The sequence below is a fragment of the Zootermopsis nevadensis genome, unplaced genomic scaffold (genome assembly GCF_977971745.1).
Source record: "Zootermopsis nevadensis isolate Lab colony 2312 unplaced genomic scaffold, Znev_1.0 Znev_ptg000003l, whole genome shotgun sequence".
NCBI classification, from domain to species: domain Eukaryota; kingdom Metazoa; phylum Arthropoda; class Insecta; order Blattodea; family Termopsidae; genus Zootermopsis; species Zootermopsis nevadensis.
In genome coordinates, this window is record NW_028259135.1 from 15,862,650 (window position 1) to 15,880,690 (window position 18,041).

Below are 18,041 nucleotides of genomic sequence, written 5' to 3' on the forward strand. Positions count from 1 at the left end.
GCCCTTGGTTTGATCGTTCTAAGCGTGAAGGGGTACATGTTTATGAACCCTTTGAAGTTCAGTGGTAACTATATGTCCCATCTGCATCAACTATCAGTAACTCTTCATTTTGTATTTATGGGTTTCGCATGATTATCGCTGAAAAACTAATCATTTCCGAGCACAGAATTAACAAATTAATCTTTGTAATGGTGAAGAGTTGTGTTTACTCTGCGGTGCGGACCGAATTCTTAAATGTCATTTAGACGATCTTCGGCTTTAGAGAGCTATCAGTGTTGCGTTTTAAATGTGACGTTGTGTATATCTCGCAGCATGCTGACTCAGTCTCCATGGGGGTCTATGTAGAAAAACAGTTTATGAGTCTTACCATCACGCTTTGTTATCCGCTTCGATGATTTAGTGAACCACTTCAAGATTTATGCTTCATAAACTCACTTTCTATCCGATTCTTGCTTTAAGGTATAATAAAATAAGACTGGTATGTGGATATGATGTACGGTATTCACTCATACATCACCTGGAGGAAGGAATAACAATTATCATACTGCTATATATTCTGAAAATAAACTGCCTTCTTTAAATTAACAGGCTACGATAGCAAAGCAAACTGTAGTTAACTTTTACGAAAACCGATGCCTCAGGCATGCGTTACTTTATGAAGCTATGAATAATGAAAATTGTTAAATGCTTCACACAACGCATTTCTGTTTATTCGGTAGACCTGACCAGTTGTCGGAGCGAGATATACGTACATAACGGATTTTTTCGCGAAATAATCGGAGAAAGCGATCACACATTCTCTTGTTTTTAATAACGATCGAGTCATCATTAGTTGTGTGCTTTCTTTCACATCCAGCGTCATAAACAATCAAAAATCGTGAAAAAAGTGCAATCCAAAAAAGAACTTCATGTCATATCGTGAATAAGGAAAAGAAAATCATTATAGGATCGACGAAATATTAGCATTTCCACATTGCGACTTACCTAACAGACAGAAACAAAAGAAGAATTAGACCTCTGAAGTCTGATCGAATTGTAATTACAATATTACAATGAATCAAAATAGGCTACTCATATTTCTCAGAAATGCCCTGCATCAAGAATGCCCACAAAACAAAACAAGGAATCCCCACAAAACAAGAAAAGGAACATAGATTATTTTATTCCTCTGTTCTTCATTGGCACAGTCTGAACTAGCTCCCGGTAGCAGAATCTTCCGTGAGAATCTAATATTCTCTCAGCTGACAAAGAAACTCCCTGTCTTTTATGGAGTCCGACGGTTCATTGCTGTGTTCACAAAAGCCAGCCACTGGTCCGTAATAAGAGCACTTTCATGTTATCCCAATATCTATGCCTAGGTCTCTCAAGTAGTTTCTTTCTATCATGCTTTCGGGTCAGATTTTTTTAATAGAATTATCACCTCTCCTATACGTGCTACATGCCCCGTCAACCTATCACGTAATAATATCTGGTGAACAGTTCAAATTATGATTCTCCTCAAAATGCCAATTTCTCCAGCAAACTTATTTCCTAACTCGTATGTCTCTCAAAATCCTATTCTCAAACACTTTCAAACTTTGTTCTTTCTCTTACGGACATAGACCAAGATTTAGAACCACACAAAACAATACGTAAAATTGTACATTTTCATCTTAATATTCTTGGATTGGAGATGGAAGACAAAACATTCAGAACTTAATGGCAGCATTCCCTGAAATGTTCTCTTAATTTTCTCGCGAATGAAATTTCGATATTTTATCGTCGTTTTCTAATATCTGAGCTCTTCCACATCTGTGAATGTTCCCGTGATAAGACACTGGCATAGACTTAGTCTCTGCGTTTATTCCTGTTAGAATTACGTAAGGTTTAACGATTATTAACGCTGAGTGAGTAGGTAAGATATGGAAGCAAGTAGCAGTGGAATATCCGTTTGATGGATTTACAACGCTGAACGGCTGCTCGACCGAGATTTTAACCGGGCACGTCTTGGATTCAAGTCTAGGAGCATTAATGGCAAGGGAACCTGTTCCGACTGACGGACGGTCTGTGAACTGCATGCGGTATATAGCGTCCTATGACACGTTTTATTGTGACCAACATGGAAGAGGTCTCGGCGTACTTTAAGGCAAACCTACCAAAGCTGCATTTACCTGCACAGACGAAGAAAACTTTAGAAAAAACACATAATATACGGTCACCCGGTCAACATTAGACAGAGTCATGGGTTATTTAACGAATCTGTTGTAACTGCAGACCTTATATGCCGTTCAATGATATAAGAAGATAACAACGAATGTAAAATAGCTAACTAACTGCACGAAATAGAGTCCATCTTGAGAAACTAACCGTCGCTCAGCTAGTCAAGAAATCACTCGCATTTTACGGAACCCGAAACTTCATGCCGTGTTAACGAGAACCCGCGGAGAGTATATAAGGATTTGGAAGGAAGAAGTGGTATATTCTAAGATATAATTAGAGCATTCGCGTGGGGAGACTGAGTAAAAGCATGACATGTGTTAGAATATCAGGCCTGCGATTAAAACTAAGGAGTTCGTAGTAGGATCTGAAGTTCTCACGGCGGCGAGTATGAAGACGGCTGTTGCGCAGTGTAGTCTGGTAGAAGTTTACCGACGTTTCAGAGGTACTTGCTGACCCTTTAGGGCGATGATGGAGACAACAAACACCCCTGAAACGTCTGTAAACTTCTACCAGACTACCAGAAGACCGTCAGTCATTTTCGGGAGTTCCAAGTGTACTAATCACAACAACGCAGTAGTCTGTGTTTCAGGCATAGGCATACATCGCACCACGTACTTTAAACGTTACACATCACGTGGCATGTATTATTTTAGTGCAGCCGGATTGCTTTCTGATAGCCCGAATACAGTCTAAATTATAGTGTTGAAACCCACGTGATCCCGCCCTTAAACAAAGGCTCCCGGATCCACCCACCGCGAGGGAGAAAAGTAAAAGTGTCAGTGGGGCGCGGCGTCGGTTGCTGACCACATCGTCCTCCGGGTCAAGGACCAGAGTACGTGTGTTCCAGTTTCCACCCGAAGAGAATGCGACGTCCGTGAGAATTATGTTGCTCAAGTACAAGATGTGCATTGCGGTCTTAAGTCTTGAGAATTAATTAATTGGTCTTCTGATTTACTGCGTGTTAGCTGATCCACTACAGACCGGTCTTCATCTCTTGTTGCGTCACCAGTCGGCACAGAACAGTGTAGTTGGCGTCAATTTATTTTCACGGCAATTAAATTTGTTGCGGTCTTCATTTTTAAGATATATTTATTTTTCTTTCATATCTCAAATTTTAAATAACTCTGTTTGTGTTATTTGGATACAAGCCTATCTTAAAAGTTCGATTAAACGCTGGAGCAAAATTTATGATTTCTAACCCTAACAAAAATATTGCAAAGGGTGGCCAGGTCTCAAATTGTAGCTTACTATTAGCACATATTATAGACTATGGGATTACTAACAGTGTATAAAGTACTTGCTTAAATCACAAATCTCAATACTCACTTATCAATTGTTGAAATCGATATTTTCAAACACTGACTTACTCTTGAAATCTACTTTCAGTACTGACTGACAACCCAATTGTTTACGTAGCTAAATGAAAAATAATCGACTGACTAATTAATTGTTTATACCTAATTAACAGACGTCTGAATGACTGTCTGACTTCAGGGTTACCATAAATAAAACCCAGCTCCGTATCCATCATCAGGATCACATGAAATCATGATGATGGGGACTGAGCTGGACCTGAAAAGTCGATTTGTATCGAATTAACACAGCTGATCGCACTGGAAGATTTTATTAATGTCAGTCGCCGTGAACGCTTTAGAGCAGTGGTATTCAACCTTTTTTTGTTCGCGTACCCCCAGATATAATTTCTCTTTCAACTTTGTACCCCCAAAGTTGTTGGTGTATAATTCAAATTATACGTAGTATATAATCTACATCTAAAATAAATTAAATAAATTACATTACTGATTATTCAGTGTCTATCATAAAATAATATATGTATTTTTTTTTTAATTTCACGTACCCCCTAAAATGTCTTCGCGTACCCCCAGATATAATTTCTTTTCAACTTTGTACCCCCCAAAGTTGTTGGTGTATAATTCAAGTTATACGTAATATATAATCTACATCTAAAATAAATTAAATAAATTACATTACTGATTATTCAGTGTTTATCATAAAATAATATATGTATTTTTTTTTTAAATTTCACGTACCCCCGATTGAATACCACTGAATTAGAGTATACATTCAACATTTTTCTTGAACAGGTCCTTGCCCAGCGTTCTTTACAAACTCAGAACACACTCCACAGTCGTGACAGGAGGGTGGACATCATAATTCCGGGTCACAGGGGTCAAGTATTCAAGACGACACGCAGGAATGCCGTGACCCTGCCGGTGGGTGGAACGAGTGAAAGGTTCGCCACTGTTCTCTTCTTCCGGCACTCTACACAGAAGTTACCCCATGCTAAGCTGTTATTATTCTCTGCCAGTGGGCCGTCTCTCTCCTTCAGGACCCACAACGCATACCAAGGACAATACATTATACTAATCACACAGATTCATGAAATACTTCAAATTAATTAACATACGAATTCAGAAGTAGATAGATTTGATCTACAGTTAACAAGGAGGTTCATTATTAAAATACCAGGTCCCATCATTCAACCTGTCACTAACTAGTAACCAATATTACATGAAATTTAAATAGCGTATCGTAGAGAAACAACTCATATGATAATCAACTACCGAATGTCCATTAACTTTTTATATAGTGGAATGAGATTGAAATACGATAATGATTCGTGAGTTGTTAAGGATTTGGAAAGAGGCAGTCTTGGATTATTGCTAGGTTCTATCTTGGCAATCACCAGGAACAAGAAGTTTATCGACCAATTAAAAATAATTATTCATAATTTTCATCAACTGCTCCTGTGTTATGCAGTTTATTGGGCTGAACTGCATTCCATATCCAGTACAGATCACACAATCTCTGCTGGATTTTCATGTCTTCACCTCTTACTCCCATCCCGACTGATAAATCGTATCACTTCTCTTAAATCAATGTCCCCCCCCCCCCCCGAAGGCGCAGAGACGCTCATAAATTGTGCGTATCGGAGAAAGGCTAAACTTATAAATAAATAAGTTTGTATGTCCTCAATTAGCCGTACCCACGACATGATACTCCTCTAAAGGTTCTGGTAGTTCTACATAACCGGAGGCTAAGTGAGGAATGTGTCGCTCCGAATGAAGCTTCTATTTTATTTATTAGATTATGAAAGTGAAAGCAAGGAACAGAGTTCCGATGAAGGAATACTTCGTAAATCATTTTTGAACGAAAGGACTGAAGAAATTAATAAATTAATCCAAGAATTCTTGAAACCACGCTAAAGCAGTATGCCGAGGAAAGAACCCTTGATACTCCTTGGACCAAACCCGAATGTGACCAGGAGCTGCTCTGGGGTTACGCCAACGCATTAACGCACACACGCAAATAACGTTACTGAATGTAAAAGTGTTACGTAATAATTTAAATAAACGATTAACTAATGCACCACGATGTGGAAGATTATTGCATTTTGTGGGAATATGAGAAAACTCAATGCCAAGACCCTCGTCTGATACTTGTAGAAAGATTCCTTGTGGTTCAAGGAGCGCGCATGAACAGTTACATAGAATAAGCTGCAGTACCCGATACTGCGTGTCGCTGCCGTCTTTATTGTCAAGGTAATCTAGAAGGTGAGCATTAGCGCATTGGTGGCTTAAGGGACTGGTAGAAAAAATGAAGTTGAAAATTGCAAACTAGAATACTAACAAACAGAAAGGACTTAAAAACTACGGAAAAGTTGCATAGACAGAAAATTCGGTCTAAAAATATACTCTAAGCTTAAGGAAATAAAAATGCAGAAACTTGTTAAATTTAAAGAGCAAACTGATACAAAAAACCGAAAACAGAGAAAACTTGCTAACACTAACTCAACATATCCCGGACTGCGTTAAAAATATTAAATAAGACTCAAAGCATATCAGAAACAGACGAACAACATAAGAAGTATGTCAAATACGTCACTATTTTGTTAAGCTGCAGGAGTTTATAGCGCTATGCCTGAAGTTTACAGTATTAACACAATTTTTGCGCAACCGAAAATTGTGGCATATTTTTTTTATACTGTAGAGAGCCAATTACAAGAAAATATTCGTGGCCTCAAAATTACACAGTTTCTTATCCTGTAAAATATTTGATTACAACAGAATATACTTAGGAAATATTACACGAAGAATAATGAAAGCATCCGTTTATAAGGCGTACGAAGGCTGTAGGTACGGCCATGAAAATGTCGCGAAATCATTGGACACAAAGAACAGTCCACCAGTGGCTATCCTATGAATTTCTCAACATCTGTGGTAACATTTAAACTCATTTTAACAGTGAAATCTTGCTACTATGCCCGTGTCTTGTAGGTCTAGGTTATGTTGTCCTCAAAATAAGCGTAAGAGCTCTGAAATCGTGAAAAACCCTGGCGCTGTGATCAAATGCTTCAGAGGACACGGATTCGATGCTCAGCCTGTAAACCTGTCATATGAAATTTATCCCAATTTTACAGCTCTCCGATTAAAATTAAGTTTCTTAAACTATCACGACACATTACTGCAGTCATTATGACACCGTGACCTCAGTTTCGAATCAGTTTCAGGTTATTGCGCATCTCCGCGTCTTCTACATTGCGTTCACTGATAAAGTTGAACGCAACTGTAATTTCCAGGCTCCCGGCAGGAGCGTTACTCGTATCTGGAAAACTTTGTAGCGCTAGGCGTTGATTCATGCAGAAAGGAATCAGGAAATGACAGTTACATCAAACTTTATCAATGAACGTGTTGTTTATGTGAAGGTTGATCCGCCTTACAGGGACTCTGACAAAACTTCTGGAAGATTCGTAACTTGGTTTCAAATTTTATTCCGAATCAAAATGGACCAGAGGACCTAATCCGTAGCAAGCGAAGAAGAAATGTAAAGTCATGTCAATGTAAGTCAGTCACCAAAGTGACTGACTACTAACCGGAAAACCGAGGTTCCATTCGCTACATTTACAGAACATTTTCATTTCGCCACCACATCCACCGCGAATATCGTAAAGGAATTAATACAAGCATGGACGAGAATGTGACCAATAAGATTAAAATTTTACGTTCAACAAATAAAGTTTTGTTACGTAATTCCTTATGTTGTACCGTACTTCTACACGAACATGACTCCTTCTTGCACTGCACCAATGCAGTATCCGTAACTTAAACAAGTGTTTAGCAAAATTAATACACTTTTTTTTTAAATTACTCTGTGGTTGCAGTAGACAATCGCCTTGGTAACGCCTAAGTACCGCTTCCTGGCCTTGTGTATCATTTAAACCCTCATTTCCAACCGGCATGGTCGGCTTTTATAGTAACGGTGAATCCCCTAAATCAATGGTTTTCAACCTGGGGTACGCGTACCCCCGGGGGTACGCGAAGACATCTTAGAGGATACGTGAAATTTAAAAAATATATATTATTTTATGATAAACACTGAATAATCACTAATGTAATTTATTTAATTTATTTTAGATGTAGATTATATACTATGTATAACTTGAATTATACACCAACAACTTTGGAGGTACAAAGTTGAAGAGAAATTATATCTGGCGGTACGCGAACGAAAAAGGTTGAATACCACTGCCCTAAATGTTACTTTCGCTCAATTTTTCCACCCATTTTCTCATTTATTTACGTTTTCTGTAGTGGTGAGATACTTCAGGCGCTGGATGTAAAGTTCACCTATGAGTTTGTGAAAACTGACTAGAAGTTGAAGATTTCTGTCTTCTGGGTTGTTGCGCTGTGTAGTCTGGTCGATGTTTACCAACGTTTCAGAGGTCATACTGCCTCCATCATCAGGGCGATGAGTATGAAGATTTCTGTCTTCTGGGTTGTTGCGCTGTGTAGTCTGGTCGATGTTAACCAACGTTTCAGAGGTCATACTGCCTCCGTCATCAGAGTATGAAGATTTCTGTCTTCTGGGTTGTTGCGCTGTGTAGTCTGGTCGATGTTTACCAACGTTTCAGAGGTCATACTGCCTCCATCATCAGGGCGATGAGTATGAAGATTTCTGTCTTCTGGGTTGTTGCGCTGTGTAGTCTGGTCGATGTTAACCACCGTTTCAGAGGTCATACTGCCTCCGTCATCAGAATCGCCCTGATGAAGGAGTCAGCATGACCTTTGAAACGTTGGTTAACATCGACCAGACTACACAGCGCAACAACCCAGAAGACAGAAATCTTCATACTCACCGCAGAGAAAACCTCAAATCTTACATGACTAGAAGTTCACTTACTTTGTTATAACCCTTGAGATTGTCGGTGAGTTCGAACGGACGATCTCCGAGGTACTGGAACCTTCCCTGACGCACTGTACCACTTGGTTCACTTGGATTGTGACGCGAACTTCTCGGGGCATCGCTCCGGACAACCTCAATAATATCTGTTTCTCCAATGTCAGTTGCTGTTTCTAATGATTCACCGCCACCCATATCGTAATTTCGGATCACCATTTGATGTACCGTGCACAAACGACAACTAAAAACGTCCAAACGTAACGGCGAGTCAAATATTTCAAGCGTAGTAAATCACTACAGACGAACGCTGATTATCACGTACACCACACAGTTTATTACAAAAATTATCAAATCCTTCTATAACGCATTTCAAATAAATAATAGATACGCTTGTTTGCATGCAGTTTCTCAATTAATTGTATAAAAATTAAAACAAAAAACGCCACTGGTTGTGAAAGAAGATTCTTTCGCACGAACAACCTGATGAAACGCACTTCACTTATACCGGTAGAATTTCCTTTCATGGGTCTAGTTTGTTCACGACTAAAGTTCATCGCCAGTCCGGCAGAATAAAAACATTACGCGGTGTGGTGAACAGTAAAAGTACAGGTTTCCCATGAGGGGTGGATCCCCCCCGCCAGGTTTAGCATTGCGAGAACAAATCTCGGGAAGTTATTTCATTCGCCACATACCATGAACTAAAATACATTACTTAAGAAACAAGTAAACTGTAAGATAACTTATTCCTTCTGCCTTGCACATAACCCCCTCTCTGTTGTAACTAAATTTCTTCACAAAACACATCACAGCACATAAAGTCTTCATCTTTTCTCTCATCAGAATACTTCTTAACAGTATTTTGTAACTAGGATGTGGCGTGTGTTATAATACATCGGAAGAGAACTTAAGTGTAACTGTTGAGACATGAATACAGACGCAAAAGCTTTCGCAGGCAACAGATTAAATGTACAAGGAACACAATAACTTCATTGCCTTGTGACCCATGCATTTCACTAAACATTACGCAAATAATTAGTTACCAGACCCAGCGAAAACCGGCTGAATTTTTATTTCCGGAATCTCTATTCTCCACCAAGTTCAAAACGACTCTGGGGTCGCCTCCATCCAGAGAATACGTGAGAAAAATTAACTAAACTCACATGCTTCTATGGGATTAAGAACGCGTAGAGCCTTACCTCCAAACCCTTAAACCCACAAAGCAAGGACAACTTTTCCTTCAACTAAATGTCACTTTATCAATAGCTCCATGACAAATATTATTAGCATTTTGTGCTCGAAGTATTATGGGGAGGTCGTGTCTGCATGTCCATTCCACGTTCCACCACCAAAATTACAAGATGAAATTTGATTAAATTTGGTACTGGCGTCTAAACTGAATGATGTCCAACGAAACATTTTTCGATATTGTGAATGTTAACGAAAGGCCAAGATCTGTACAATTTGCTATACGTAGGGCACTTAATGTAGCTTCCAAATTGCTTTTTGTTATCGTGTATACGCAGATGCCTCGATTTTATGTTCATCTCCATCCAAACAATCTGTTTGAATAAGTATTTAATGTCAAACAGCAGTGATCAATACTCAAATCTGACTGCAATGCGAAGGACAAAACACTTCGTTAAAGTTTTTACGAAGATTTCTCCGAAATTCTTCCTACAGTTCCGGATATGTAACATGCGGACGGACATCGACATCTCCGTTATGAGTTAATATTAAAAACATTACTCGAAGAAATCGTAAGATGGCTTACATTATTCTTAGTCGTAAAATAAATTGCGATAGAACAGTGAGACGCAATGTTACTGTTGTTTTAAAACGGAACTGGTGGTAATAAACCGCATGAAGTAAGTAAAACTACTTTTCGATTTGGTACTTATGTAAAGAAGAGGAAATCAGTTCTGCTGTATGAAATGCGGTGATGAAAATTGCGTTTCACTGTTGGCTAACAGCGTGAAACTTGTTCACAAGACCACAAAAGACTGCCCATGTCACATTAAAGATCAAATATCTGCTCGTAGGAAGACTTGCTTTCTGTAACTGTGAGAATATACGACGAGAACTTTTAAATGGATGTCACAATTTTTAACTAATCTTTCTGCTACTCGCATCATCAGAAGTAACTGATGGTAGTTACAGACTCTTAGATTGCAGTCATCAGGGTTGTGGCGCCGTGGTCCGGCAGTTTACCGACGTCTCAGAGGCATCGCCCTGATGATGGAGGCAGCAAGGACCTCTGAAACGTATGTGAACTTCTACCATTATTATTCACAGTAACTCCGGTTCGATTCCATGCAGGCTACAGTTTTTCTGGAGCGCCAGTTAAGTGAATCGAGCGACAAACGAGTCGCGTGCTAGAAAGAATGTACGGTAAACGAAATACCTTAAAACGTGAAAACAAAGAGAAATAGAAAAGAAGGGAAGAGGAGAGGAGATAAAAGAAGGAATGGGAAGATGGGACGTGACAATGGTAGGGAAAATAAGAGAAGAAAACGAAATGAGAAAGAATGGAAAAGTTGGGAAGAAAAGTGAATAGGAGAGGAGAGGAGACACATGAATTCAACAAATGAGAATGGAAGAGAAACGAAGGATCTAGGAGAGACGGATGAGAAGCTAGCAAGAACTGGAGGACTTCGTGCGTCCGCTTATAACGAAAGGCCAAATGTTAAATTATACACTGACGGAATGGGATGGACATTCAACACGTTCGGGTTTGTTTCGCATCTTCCGCTCTGTCTGATTACACGTCTGTGATGCACTTTCGCTGAAAGATTACAGACTGTGAGGAACTAACAAACTGATTAAGGAAGGAAGCGCCGAGGTTCATTTTCAGGCGTTGGCCTGCAGGGAGCGAGGCAAACCCAATTCCTAAGGGACTGGACCCAGACCTTTCGCGTTGAGAGTGATTACATATTGAACCAACTAACTCGGTTAATTCATATATTGTATAACAGCATGCCGAAAATCAAACGGTGGTCCGCGAACCGGTCGAGGTTTTATTCGTTCTTTCCAGGCAGAGTAGACCTTAACAGTTTCGGTCCAAATCCAACCCAGTTCATCATTTACAATATTGGTCTCAAACTGACTTAAGTAGTCACTTGTAATTGTCAAGAAATCATGGAGTTTATGGATAGATAGACATTTTACCCACATGACAAACGTCTCGGAAAGTAATCTGGAAGACTTTGGAGATGAGAGGATAATAAATAGATTCATCTTACGTAGATAGTGTGGTTGAGGGGAGGAGGGGACTGGATGTATCCAATGACTCGCTTCGGAGGTAAATGTGTTGAATATTCAGATTCTGATACCATATCCAGTCAGCTGGTTCTGTCTGAGATACATAATTTGTATATTTCTTGTAAAGTGATCATTTCAAGACACCGGTGAAAATTGTATTGGCTCCTTTATCCGTCTATTTATAACATATACAGACTTGTTGAATCACGTATTAGCTTGGAACGCTTGGCATTCTTATCGAGCCCGCTTTCCCAACAGGATCTGGTAACAAAAAAGTGACCGCGGAGTGTCTGTATCCCAAATTGCCGCAACGGACGCCGTAGATGTGCCCTTGCGTAATACGGACCGGTTCTCAAACAGCATCTAAATGGTCCACTTAAAGAAGACATCGTGAATCCATTCCTTATGTAATAAGCGCTGCCGCGTATCGCTGCATAACTTCGACGGCAATATATATATATATATATATATATATATATATACACGGCCCGGGGGGGGGGGGGATCCACACACCATGGTTCATCGAACTGAATAGTTGTGACTTTCTCGAAACTATTTCTGCTATACTGAAAAGGCCACGTTCCCATAGAGGTTCCTTTGTTTTACACAGAGCCACCCCTACAGTTACAGTTGGACTAGGCTGATTTTGGAGAAGTCGGAAACACCGGATGTTATTGTTTCTAATTTGGATGAAGAGAAAAGAGACAAACAGGCAAAAATAAATAAATTTATAGACAAAGACAGAGGCGAGGAAGGAAACGAAGAAGGGGGCTAATATGGCTGTCATCTAGGTTGCACCGCCCTGATGATGGAGGCAGAAAGGACCTCTGAAACATATGTGAACGTCTACCAGAGAACACGGCGCTCCAACCCAGAAGACAACCATCTTCGTACTCACCGCCGTAAGAACCCCAAATCCTACAAGAAAAGGGCCGATTAAGAGGAAAGAATACGAAGAAGCGAGAAGAGAAAATAGTCACAGAGAACGAAAGAGTGCAAAAAGGAAGAAAAATAAAAGGAAAGAATGATTAAACGCTAAAATAAGATTGGCGGAAATGAAGAAGATAAAGAAAGGGAAATAAAGGGAAACGAACGAGAAAACCAAAATATGAAATCGTAACCAACCCTATTAACGAGGTGTTGCTGTTTGTCCGTATGTCCACTGATTTCAAGTACAGAACTAGAGGCACTAATTTAGTGCTTTCCGCGATGATCCGTGCTAAATGGTCGCCTGGAGTCCTTCCCGTCGCTTACACAATATAAAGTAATCCCCAGGACAAGAAGAGAAAGCCAGAACTGAAAAGTGCCTCTGGCTCAGTGGCCCCTCCGTTCATCCTAGGAAGACCCCGAAGTAGGAAAAGGAAGTGACCGTTAAGTTCGAACCTGTTAACAATTCTTGCAGCTGTGAAACGCATCTGAAGCACAGGAAGCGATACATGCCGATACTGCAGCAGAAAGAAATTAGAAAATCAAAGTTCACAGAAATTTGAAGTAATTAGCCCCCGGACAGCAGCAGAAAGTGGATTTCCTCTTTAGCTTAACAAGTGGTTTTGCTTTTAGACAACACACGAAGTGGCAACTAACTGGTGGCTGCGAACGCATGTGAAGTTTGCCCGCACAAGAGCTCACGATCTCCGAAAGTGTCAATAACAACTTACTCGTTGTAACCCTGCTACCAGGGAAAGTGTCTTTATGTGGCTTAATATTATCGTACTAGCATAAACCTGAGGAACATTATGACGTCTACTCCAGCCTCGGAGTGCGTACTTCTCAGGTGGAGGCGACATTACCGAAACTTTATTAATGTATGACTAAAAAATTATGTATGGTAGTTATGGCTGCAGAATCAGAAGGCTCATCACAAATGTCCGGGTCAAGGATTAGAACCCAATCTGATAACACTATTTCAGGATATATATCTTCATATCCATGCCTTCGCAGACAAACAGTGTCTTCATTTTAATTTTCTTTCCACCAGGACAATTTCAGTAAAGCTTCACTTCATTCTACATAGTTTGCCCAGCTTATATTTTTACGTAATCACTCCAATAAAATTCAAGATAATAGCTGTGTAGATCTTTGTCATGAACCCCTTTCCCCCCCCTGCTATATTTTGTCTGCCCTCAATCTGTGCTCTTCCAACACAGAATTTGTATTACCACATCTAAATTTCTTTTATTTTTTAAGTTTCACGATCATTTACCGAACTCATTAACCTGAGAAGCATGGAACTTCCTTGGACTGAACAATGCATTTAATTACGTCAACACTTCCGTACTGACTGTAAAAGATGAAGATGGAAGTCTTCCTTGCCATACGGACCACGAGTTCACGGATTATGGACGCTTGCTTCGCTAACTCTAATGATGTGAAATAACGGCAATTTGCGTTGTCATATAAAACCGTGACTTGTCTACAGGGCGTACACAAATTGGTAATCATGTCTTCATGTTGTGACAATTCTAAATAACTTCAGCAACTCTTATTAGGAAAAAAGGCGGGATTGTTTTGTGAGACTGACATTTCCGCAGTGTTTGATTGGTTATTTTGTTCCAGAAAACGTGAGAATATAAGTTTTCAAAGCGCTGAGATGATGATGATGATCTGGGGTTTAGCACCGTGTAGACTCATACGTAGATGCCTAAGTTTCGGAGAAAGAACTGTCTCCATCTTCAGCCCTGAAGATGGCCGGAGTATGTGTCTCCGAAACGCACGCAACTATCGATGAATTTACACGGAGCCAAAACCCAGAAAATCAGCGTTTTAAAATGTTTACATTTCCATACATTTTGTAAAACTGAAGTCAATGCAAATTACCAAGACCACTGTTAAATAACAGATGTTATCACAGCACAAGAAAGAATAGATAAATACTTGCCCAGAAAAACAGTGTGATGTAACTGTGTTTGAAGAAAGTGAGTCTTTTAAGATAAAAATTGAATATTTCTGTCTTCTGGGTTATTGCTCTGAAATGTCTGCAAACGATAATCTCACTACACAGCGAAACAACCCAGAAGACAGAAATCTTCATACTCATCGTCCTGATGACGGAGGCAGTATGACCTCTGAAACGTCGGTAAACATCTACCAGACTACACAGCGCAACAACCCAGAAGACAGAAATCTTCATACTCATCGCCCTGATGACGGAGGCAGTATGACCTCCGAAACGTCGGTTAACATCGACCAGACTACACGGCGCAACAACCCAGAAGACAGAAATCTTCATACTCATCGCCCTGATGATGGAGGCAGTATGACCTCTGAAACGTTGGTTAACATCGACCAGACTGCACAGCGCAACAACCCAGAAGACAGAAATCTTCATACTCTGATGACAGAGGCAGTATGACCTCTGAAACGTTGGTAAACATCGACCAGACTACACAGCGCAACAACCCAGAAGACAGAAATCTTCATACTCTGATGACGGAGGCAGTATGACCTCTGAAACGTTGGTTAACATCGACCAGACTACACAGCGCAACAACCCAGAAGATAGAAATCTTCATACTCTGATGACGGAGGCAGTATGACCTCTGAAACGTTGGTTAACATCGACCAGACTACACAGCGCAACAACCCAGAAGATAGAAATCTTCATACTCTGATGATGGAGGCAGTATGACCTCTGAAACGTTGGTAAACATCGACCAGACTACACAGCGCAACAACCCAGAAGACAGAAATCTTCATACTCTGATGACGGAGGCAGTATGACCTCTGAAACGTTGGTTAACATCGACCAGACTACACAGCGCAACAACCCAGAAGATAGAAATCTTCATACTCTGATGATGGAGGCAGTATGACCTCTGAAACGTTGGTAAACATCGACCAGACTACACAGCGCAACAACCCAGAAGACAGAAATCTTCATACTCTGATGACGGAGGCAGTATGACCTCTGAAACGTTGGTAAACATCGACCAGACTACACAGCGCAACAACCCAGAAGACAGAAATCTTCATACTCTGATGACGGAGGCAGTATGACCTCTGAAACGTTGGTTAACATCGACCAGACTACACAGCGCAACAACCCAGAAGATAGAAATCTTCATACTCTGATGATGGAGGCAGTATGACCTCTGAAACGTTGGTAAACATCGACCAGACTACACAGCGCAACAACCCAGAAGACAGAAATCTTCATACTCTGATGACGGAGGCAGTATGACCTCTGAAACGTTGGTTAACATCGACCAGACTACACAGCGCAACAACCCAGAAGATAGAAATCTTCATACTCTGATGACGGAGGCAGTATGACCTCTGAAACGTTGGTTAACATCGACCAGACTACACAGCGCAACAACCCAGAAGATAGAAATCTTCATACTCTGATGATGGAGGCAGTATGACCTCTGAAACGTTGGTTAACATCGACCAGACTACACAGCGCAACAACCCAGAAGATAGAAATCTTCATACTCTGATGACGGAGGCAGTATGACCTCTGAAACGTTGGTTAACATCGACCAGACTACACAGCGCAACAACCCAGAAGATAGAAATCTTCATACTCTGATGACGGAGGCAGTATGACCTCTGAAACGTTGGTTAACATCGACCAGACTACACAGCGCAACAACCCAGAAGATAGAAATCTTCATACTCTGATGACGGAGGCAGTATGACCTCTGAAACGTTGGTTAACATCGACCAGACTACACAGCGCAACAACCCAGAAGACAGAAATCTTCATACTCTGATGACGGAGGCAGTATGACCTCTGAAACGTTGGTTAACATCGACCAGACTACACAGCGCAACAACCCAGAAGATAGAAATCTTCATACTCTGATGATGGAGGCAGTATGACCTCTGAAACGTTGGTAAACATCGACCAGACTACACAGCGCAACAACCCAGAAGACAGAAATCTTCATACTCTGATGACGGAGGCAGTATGACCTCTGAAACGTTGGTAAACATCGACCAGACTACACAGCGCAACAACCCAGAAGACAGAAATCTTCATACTCTGATGACGGAGGCAGTATGACCTCTGAAACGTTGGTAAACATCGACCAGACTACACAGCGCAACAACCCAGAAGACAGAAATCTTCATACTCTGATGACGGAGGCAGTATGACCTCTGAAACGTTGGTTAACATCGACCAGACTACACAGCGCAACAACCCAGAAGATAGAAATCTTCATACTCTGATGATGGAGGCAGTATGACCTCTGAAACGTTGGTAAACATCGACCAGACTACACAGCGCAACAACCCAGAAGACAGAAATCTTCATACTCTGATGACGGAGGCAGTATGACCTCTGAAACGTTGGTTAACATCGACCAGACTACACAGCGCAACAACCCAGAAGATAGAAATCTTCATACTCTGATGATGGAGGCAGTATGACCTCTGAAACGTTGGTAAACATCGACCAGACTACACAGCGCAACAACCCAGAAGACAGAAATCTTCATACTCTGATGACGGAGGCAGTATGACCTCTGAAACGTTGGTAAACATCGACCAGACTACACAGCGCAACAACCCAGAAGACAGAAATCTTCATACTCTGATGACGGAGGCAGTATGACCTCTGAAACGTTGGTTAACATCGACCAGACTACACAGCGCAACAACCCAGAAGATAGAAATCTTCATACTCTGATGATGGAGGCAGTATGACCTCTGAAACGTTGGTAAACATCGACCAGACTACACAGCGCAACAACCCAGAAGACAGAAATCTTCATACTCTGATGACGGAGGCAGTATGACCTCTGAAACGTTGGTTAACATCGACCAGACTACACAGCGCAACAACCCAGAAGATAGAAATCTTCATACTCTGATGATGGAGGCAGTATGACCTCTGAAACGTTGGTAAACATCGACCAGACTACACAGCGCAACAACCCAGAAGACAGAAATCTTCATACTCTGATGACGGAGGCAGTATGACCTCTGAAACGTTGGTTAACATCGACCAGACTACACAGCGCAACAACCCAGAAGATAGAAATCTTCATACTCTGATGACGGAGGCAGTATGACCTCTGAAACGTTGGTTAACATCGACCAGACTACACAGCGCAACAACCCAGAAGACAGAAATCTTCATACTCATCGCCCTGATGACGGAGGCAGTATGACCTCTGAAACGTTGGTTAACATCGACCAGACTGCACAGCGCAACAACCCAGAAGACAGAAATCTTCATACTCTGATGACAGAGGCAGTATGACCTCTGAAACGTTGGTAAACATCGACCAGACTACACAGCGCAACAACCCAGAAGACAGAAATCTTCATACTCATCGCCCTGATGATGGAGGCAGTATGACCTCTGAAACGTTGGTTGACATCGACCAGACTACACAGCGCAACAACCCAGAAGATAGAAATCTTCATACTCT

General features: G+C 40.9%; 1 protein-coding gene across 4 annotated transcripts in view; it reads right to left on the reverse strand.

The window, feature by feature from the left end:
* The window catches only part of LOC147875005 (uncharacterized), a 45,083-nt gene that overhangs the window by 11,201 nt on the left and 15,841 nt on the right, over nucleotides 1–18,041 (reverse strand). For 2 of the 4 annotated variants that reach the window (XR_015533604.1, XM_087342663.1), the window contains exon 1: nucleotides 8,401–8,631. The exons of 1 other annotated variant lie outside the window; for it this stretch is intronic. Coding sequence is in view for 2 of the 3 variants with exons in the window: in XM_087342663.1 (XP_087198789.1) it covers nucleotides 8,401–8,616 (216 nt within the window). In the remaining variant the exon portion in view is untranslated. Of the gene's footprint in view, nucleotides 1–367; nucleotides 386–8,400; nucleotides 8,632–18,041 lie in introns of those variants that run through there. One more of the 4 variants, XM_087342668.1, reaches the window with a different exon arrangement.